Source organism: Xiphophorus maculatus, chromosome 6 (assembly GCF_002775205.1).
Source record: "Xiphophorus maculatus strain JP 163 A chromosome 6, X_maculatus-5.0-male, whole genome shotgun sequence".
NCBI classification, from domain to species: Eukaryota; Metazoa; Chordata; class Actinopteri; order Cyprinodontiformes; family Poeciliidae; genus Xiphophorus; species Xiphophorus maculatus.
In genome coordinates, this window is record NC_036448.1 from 9,063,025 (window position 1) to 9,070,223 (window position 7,199).

General features: G+C 46.8%; 1 protein-coding gene across 1 annotated transcript; it reads left to right on the forward strand.

Annotated features, from left to right (window-relative positions):
- Positions 1-402: 402 nt before the first annotated feature.
- mcm6 (minichromosome maintenance complex component 6) lies at positions 403-6,994 on the forward strand. The gene is made up of 18 exons (XM_023334764.1): positions 403-636; positions 776-922; positions 1,073-1,183; positions 1,256-1,343; positions 1,442-1,603; positions 1,679-1,844; positions 1,932-2,080; positions 2,609-2,759; positions 2,854-2,995; positions 3,083-3,224; positions 3,306-3,413; positions 3,990-4,145; positions 4,341-4,469; positions 4,712-4,876; positions 4,997-5,120; positions 6,055-6,222; positions 6,358-6,497; positions 6,606-6,994. Exons 1-18 carry the CDS (start codon positions 539-541, stop codon positions 6,714-6,716), a joined length of 2,457 nt encoding a protein of 818 aa, XP_023190532.1. The 5' UTR covers positions 403-538; the 3' UTR covers positions 6,717-6,994.
- Positions 6,995-7,199: the final 205 nt, after the last annotated feature.

Genomic DNA, 7,199 nt, shown 5'->3' on the forward strand with positions numbered 1-7,199 from the left:
GCTTTACTCTTGATCATTTAATGTTAATGCTGACATTTACTTTTTAATGGAAAATTAAAATAAATGGATGGATTTCCGTGTATTGCTTTTAAATGAATATTCTCCAAAGGCACTGGAAGCTAATTGCTAGTTTGATCCTAAGCCATTCTGAAAGCTATTGTGTTAAATAAATATAATAAAACTTTAACACTCATTTACTTATTTTTTGACAAGTTTTTTATTTTTTCACCATTGAACACCAGCAGGAAACGCGCCGCGCCGCGGTAGAAACGCAGAGGAACAACCCGTCATTTGACGTTTCCTCCTCTGTTTGGCTACAAACCGGGAAAAAAAAAAAATATTTACAAGGCGGCTCCGATTGGCCGAGAGTGGCGCGCCAAACGTCACGTGGTCTGATTTTTCGCGCGAAACAGTCCTCTGTTGTCCGCAGGGGAGCGTGCTGAAGGAACGGAGGAAGAGACGAACCGTCCGCTGCGGAAACTTCCTCACATTGTGCTTCTTAAAGCCTTTTTGCCTACAGTTTTGAAGGTGTTGCGTCATGGACGTTGCCACAGCAACCGCGGAGAATGCCGGGACGACCGTGAAGGACGAGCTGGCTGAAAAATGCCAGAAGTTGTTCCAGGCCTTCTTAGAGGAGTAAGTGGAGGATAAGATGAGGAGTAGGCGCTGCATTGTGTGTGGGGCTCTCGCTTGGTCATAATAACACGTGGTGTTCGCATTTGCGACGACGGAGGCCTGGACGGCTGCATTGATGAGAGTTTTATGTTCTGAGCAGGTTTCAGACCGGGGACGGGGAGGTGAAGTATGTGCGGGAGGCCGAGGAGCTGATCAGGCCCGAGAGGAACACCCTGCTGGTGAGCTTCTTAGACCTGGAGGGCTTCAACCAGGAGCTGGCCACCACTATCCAGGAGGAGTACTACAGGTGAGCCAACATGGTAAAGCCTACATTCATTCACATGCTACTGGATTGTAACACAACGGAAGCTGACGGAGCTGGAACCACCCACCCATCTGGAGCAGCGTCATCCACCATCACAACCCCAGACTGATCCAGGTCTTTAATTGCTTCCAGGGTGTATCCCTTCCTCTGCCGGGCTGTTCGCAACTTTGCCCGGGATCATGGGAATGTTCCTCTCAACAAAGAGTTCTACGTCGCTATTGAGGATCTGCCCACCAGACACAAGTGAGGCACCGTCCAGTCCTCAATCACCTGGTTTTGAGGTCAAAGCGTATTAATTAACTCTCTGTAATGTAGGATCCGTGAGCTGTCCTCCATGCGTATTGGCGCCCTGGTGAAGATCAGCGGTCAGGTGGTGAGGACGCACCCGGTCCACCCTGAGCTGGTAAGATGACTCGTATCACTTTGACATTTTTCACGCTTTGACCACTGACCTAAACGCATTTTCTGATTCCTGTGTGTGTTTTGGGGGGTTTTTTGCAGGTGAGCGGCACCTTCCTGTGCATGGACTGCCAGGCGGTGATCAAAGACGTCCCCCAGCAGTTCAAATACTCCCCGCCGACCATCTGCAGGAACCCCGTCTGCAACAACCGCTCCCGCTTCCACCTTGACACGCACAAATCCAAGTTCATCGACTTCCAGAAGGTAGCGTGAAGGAGGTTTCGCATTCCCAAAACGATTCCCAGCCCGCAGGCGTCTGACACGTTCTCGCGCGTGCAGGTGCGGATCCAGGAGACGCAGGCGGAGCTGCCTCGAGGCTCCATCCCGCGCTCGCTGGAGATCATCCTGAGGGCGGAGGCCGTGGAGACGGCTCAGGCCGGAGACCGCTGCGACTTCACGGGGACCCTCATCGTCGTGCCGGACGTCTCCCAGCTCAGCACTCCTGGTATGGGTTAAAACCCAGGTGCTGAAGCACTTCTAATATCACCGTGTGGACTTTAGTGACCGCTTTCTATGGGTTTAATCTCTTTAGGCGTGCGAGCGGAGACCAGCACCCGTGTTCCTGGACGTCCTCAGGGGTTGGAGTCGGAGGGACTGAGAGGACTGAAGGCTCTGGGAGTGAGAGAGTTGTCATACAGACTGGCCTTCCTGGCCTGTAATGTGGCCCCGACTAACCCACGAGTAAGAAACACTTCAACTAAAATCCTCACTAACAATGTATTGGTGTAGCTTCACCAGAGTGTCTGCACTTCCTTCAAAAAGTAGTTTTCAGTCTTAAATTTAGATATCTGAGCTATTAAAATAAAATAATAGATTTCATTATAAATAAAATCTATTACTATTATTATGTATCTAAAATGAAGGGCATAAGATGAGTTAAATTCATAAAAAAGAAAAAACAACTTGGCCTTAAATATGGTAATCACAGGTCTTAAATAAATGTTATCATTAAATAATTATTTAATCTTATATATGTAGTTTGTTTTTTTTTCCTCATTGGACTTTTGCCAGGCAAAAGTTTGTCTTGCTTAGACATCTTCAGGCTACTGGTAAAACTACCTGTTAGCATATCCATGCTAGCTAACTAGCTTTTATCTTTTTTAGGGGGGGGTCTTAAATTTCATTCAAGGTGACATTCAAGGTCTTACAAAGTCTTAAATTTGACTTGCGGAAACCTGCAGACACCCCGTTCACCTCTTCCTGTTGCAGTTCGGAGGGAAGGAGCTGCGTGACGAGGAGCAAACGGCCGAAAGTATCAAGAGCCAGATGACGGAGAAGGAGTGGGAGAAAGTGTTTGAGATGAGCCAGGACAAGAACCTGTACCACAACCTGTGCACCAGCCTCTTCCCCACCATCCACGGTCAGACCTCCAGCCTCCGCCGGGCCTTTTTTTTTTTTTCCCCCCCTTCCAGGCTTCTGACCTTTCAGCTGACTGCTTATGGTTGATGCTTAAGGGAACGACGAGGTGAAGCGCGGCATCCTGCTCATGCTGTTTGGAGGCGTTCCCAAGACGACCATGGAGGGAACCTCGCTGAGGGGAGATGTCAACGTCTGCGTCGTCGGAGACCCGAGTACCGCCAAGAGCCAGTTCCTCAAGTATGGAGCGTGCTCGGGGGAAAATACGTCGACTCGCCCTTATTCAGACTTTAACCGTCTTATGTGCGCGTTTGTGTGTTCGCTCAGGCACGTGGAGGAGTTCAGTCCCAGAGCGGTGTACACCAGCGGCAAGGCCAGCACCGCCGCAGGTCTGACCGCCGCGGTGGTCCGCGACGAGGAGTCGCACGAGTTTGTGATCGAGGCCGGAGCTCTGATGCTGGCCGACAACGTGAGGGTTCAGGAGTTGGCACGCATCTCATTGTCCTTGGGCGGGACTTTCTGTACTGTAACAACCCGTGTTTGCTCTCAGGGCGTGTGCTGCATCGACGAGTTTGACAAGATGGACCTGAAGGATCAGGTGGCCATCCACGAAGCCATGGAGCAGCAGACCATCAGCATCACCAAGGCTGGAGTCAAGGTGACCCACCCCTCAGACGGTTCCACATTTTCTTGCAGTAGGCGATGAATCGGTTATGATGAATTGAAATTAGATTGGTTTCCATTCTAATAAATATTTTATTGAAGGGTAATTTTGTTTATAATTTACCGTATTTATATAAAAAGTGTTTTAAAAAAAAATTTATTTCAGTTTTAGTTATTAATTTTGGTTGTGTTTTATTTTCCATATCTAAAATATCTTCCAGCTCCAGTTTTTTATTTTATTTTGTTCATTGAGAAGGTATACTTCCATTGTAGTGCCATTATCAATATATTACCTGAAAATGGCCTCAAAACAACAACATTATCATTTATCGCAATAATTTCCGGAACAACGTATCGTCCACAAAAAATTGTTTTCGTGACAAGCCAGGGCCCGGTACCACCGTTTGGCCAACATGTTTTCCTTCCATTTTCGAGTTTGCATTTTTAGTCTCTCACCTAAAATACTTTGTGAACTTTGTGGCTGAAATGTTAAAAAAGAAAAAAAAAACCTGACGTAGAGTAGAGGAGTTTGGCTGGAAGCGGTTTCAGACTCGTCCTCTTCCCGCCGCAGGCCACCCTGAACGCCCGCACCTCCATCCTGGCCGCCGCCAACCCCGTCAGCGGGCGCTACGACCGCAGCAAGAGCCTGAAGCAGAACGTCAACCTGACGGCCCCCATCATGAGCCGCTTTGACCTCTTCTTCATCCTGGTGGACGAATGCAACGAGGTGTGCCCTCTGCTTTTTGCCCTCTGTTTCATCCTGTCCATGTTTTTTTGTCTTCTGTTGTAAATTGCCTGTTTGTTTTTCAAGCTGCGGTGTTTATCCCGTCTCTCTTGCATCCTGTTTCTTCTGTAGAAGAAGAAGAAGAAAAAGAAGAAAAGAAAAAGTCGTCTGATCTAATTGACTTTTGTTTATTCCCAGGTCACGGATTACGCCATCGCCAGACGCATTGTGGACCTGCACTCCCGCGTGGAGGAGTCTGTGGACAGGCTCTACTCTCTGGACGAGATCCGCAGATACCTGCTCTTCGCCCGGCAGTTCAAGCCCAAGGTGGGCGGAGCCTAGCTCCTTCCGTCATCGTTTACTTCTTGGCCAATTGTAGAAACTATGCAAACTCCATGTATTGTGACGTCGAGTCTCTCTGTGTCTGGTAGAAGTTGCACTGCTAGCTTAATGGCGGTCTAAAAAAGAAAGTACTAAAATCTTACATTATGTAGGCTTGGGTCTATCGTTAAAGTCGGTCTAAACTCTACTAAAGATGCTCGTCGTCTCTGTGCCGCGTTCCAACGTAGATCTCCAGCGAATCGGAGGAGTTCATCGTGGAGCAGTACAAGCGTCTCCGTCAGCGCGACGGCTCCGGCAGCGTCTCCAAGTCCGCCTGGAGGATAACGGTGCGGCAGCTGGAGAGCATGATCCGCCTCTCGGAGGCCATGGCGCGCATGCACTGCTGCGACGAGGTAACGCGCGCAGACTCGCTCGAAATCTCTTCAGGAAACGTTCCCCCCCCCTTCTTTTTTTTCATGCGTTGTCTAATTTGCGTGAGCTCCGCGGTTGGCTCTGTCTCTTCGTGCAACCAGGTGCAGCCTAAACATGTGAAGGAAGCTTTCCGTCTTCTGAACAAGTCCATCATCAGGGTGGAGACGCCCGACATCAACCTGGAGCAGGAGGAAGACACGGAGGAAGAGCCCCAGCAGGAGGATGGTACGGTCAATAGTTCAATGTTTCTGTGGTGGGTACACGGTGCCCCCAATCTGCTGGTTGATTGAACAATTAGATTTGGGATTTTGTACTTTTTACCTCAGTTCAAAGCCTCTATACAGGCATTTTAATGCTGAAATATTTAGCCACACTGCAAAACGGTCTTTGCTAAACAAGTGCAGACTGTTAACAAGTTTAGTGGAAGGAAAAAGTGTGGTGTAAAAAAAAAAAAAACAACGTAGTATATTTAGGCCGATCACAATTCCAAATTTTACTGGACGATAAATTGTACCAGGAATTATTGCGATAAACGATAATATTGTTTTGAGACCATTTCAGTATGATATGTTTGAAATCTTTGAAAATGCTTGAATTTCACATTAAACCGATTTGTTCAAAGTGAGGAATATTTACTATTCCTAATAGTTCAATGACTTATTTAATATTATTAAAATTGGGGGATTTTTTTTCTTTGTTAAATTTGTGTTTGGTTCTCAGACCAGTCAGGTACAGGGTGTGTGTGAGAGAATTTTCAAAATACACAATTATTTATTTTTTTAGCTCATCTTGTTCCTGCTCTGTCGGAACAAGATGATATAATAGTAATAAATTATGTCATGTAGTAGTGAATTTAAACTCTTATCTCCAAAGCGTGGTGCTGAGAAAGTTTGAAATCTTACCCTGAAAATGAATTAACTAATAAACGTACATTTTCTACAGAGCACATCTCACTGCAGCTGGAAGATGTCTCCAAAATAAAACAAAGACGATAAATAGAAGAAATATAAACCCACACACAGATAAAATCCATTAAGAAGTCTAAACAAAATTGCTCTTGGAAAAATTTTAAAAATAAACAGAATCGAAAGTATTGAGCTGATTTTAATTTATCGCGCGGCCAACTGCTGGAGCATCGTAACGCGTTTCCCCTCTGTAGGCGACAACGTCCCAAACGGAGTCAACGGCCACGTGAACGGAGACGTCGACGGCGTGAACGGACACGCGGACCTCGGCGCTCAGCCCAGGGCGTCTCTTCGTCTGTCTTTCGCCGAGTACAAGCGCATCTCCAACCTGCTGGTGCTGCATCTGCGCAGAGCAGAGGACGGTGAGGAGCGCTCTGTCATATTTAGAATAAATGATTTATTCTACCACGTCTACCTCCAACACACACACACACACACACACACACACACACACTGCTCATCCCTATGTCTCTGCCATCTTTTAATTCATAATGTAGCTGAAGAAGAGGAGGAGCTGAAGAAGACTGCGGTGGTTAACTGGTACCTGAAGGAGATCGAGTCGGAGATCGACTCCGAGGAAGAACTCATCAACAGGAAGGGGCTGATAGAGAAGGTCATTCACCGGCTGGTCAACTACGTGAGTCAACTTCTTACTATTTTAAAAACATTTTTAAATCTTGTCTCAACTCTGAATTCTGGATGGATGACTTTTATTTTTGTTTTTTGTTTTTCTCCCCCTCATCAGGACCACATCCTGATCGAGTTGTCTCAGGCGGGGCTGAGGGGTTCAGAGTCCGAGAGCTCGGAAGGAGACGGGGTCCTGGTCGTCAACCCCAACTACATCCTGGAGGACTGAACGACGTCGGGCCTGTTTTGCTGACGCTCCTGGTCGGAGGCTTCCAGATGTTTGAGTTCGTCTCTGCTGTACAAAGATGAAGTTTTGACTCGTAGCAAAGTGAGATGTTGTAAATAAACGCTGCCCGTTGAGCTTTTCTGAACTTTGTAACGTCGTGTTGCGGAACTGTATGATAGACAAATACCGACACTTAAAACTTGTTTTCAAGCTGTATTATTATTATTATGATATGAAGAGTGAGGAATATTGGTTCAACTAATAAAATGTTCTTAAACTGATTCGTCTTGGTGCATTTGAGTTGTCATTGGAGAGTTTATTTGTAGTTGATTTGTGTTACTGCGTCAGTGCAGCGTGGCATGGACCGTTGTGGGTTTTGGTCAGATCAGTTCACTGGCAATAGTAGGAGACGCTAGTTTCATTATGCTGTGTTCTGGTTGAGCTCGGAACTGGAAAAATCAACTGGAACGCCCCCCTAATTTTTTA

Excerpts from the sequence above, each read along its gene's own strand:
- mcm6 (XM_023334764.1), top strand. The coding sequence starts at position 539 with ATGGACGTTGCCACAGCAACCGCGGAGAATGCCGGGACGACCGTGAAG. Across the intron at positions 5,121-6,054 it reads AGAGCCCCAGCAGGAGGATG|GCGACAACGTCCCAAACGGA; the intron begins GTACGGTCAATA and ends TCCCCTCTGTAG. Across the intron at positions 6,498-6,605 it reads TTCACCGGCTGGTCAACTAC|GACCACATCCTGATCGAGTT; the intron begins GTGAGTCAACTT and ends CCCCCTCATCAG.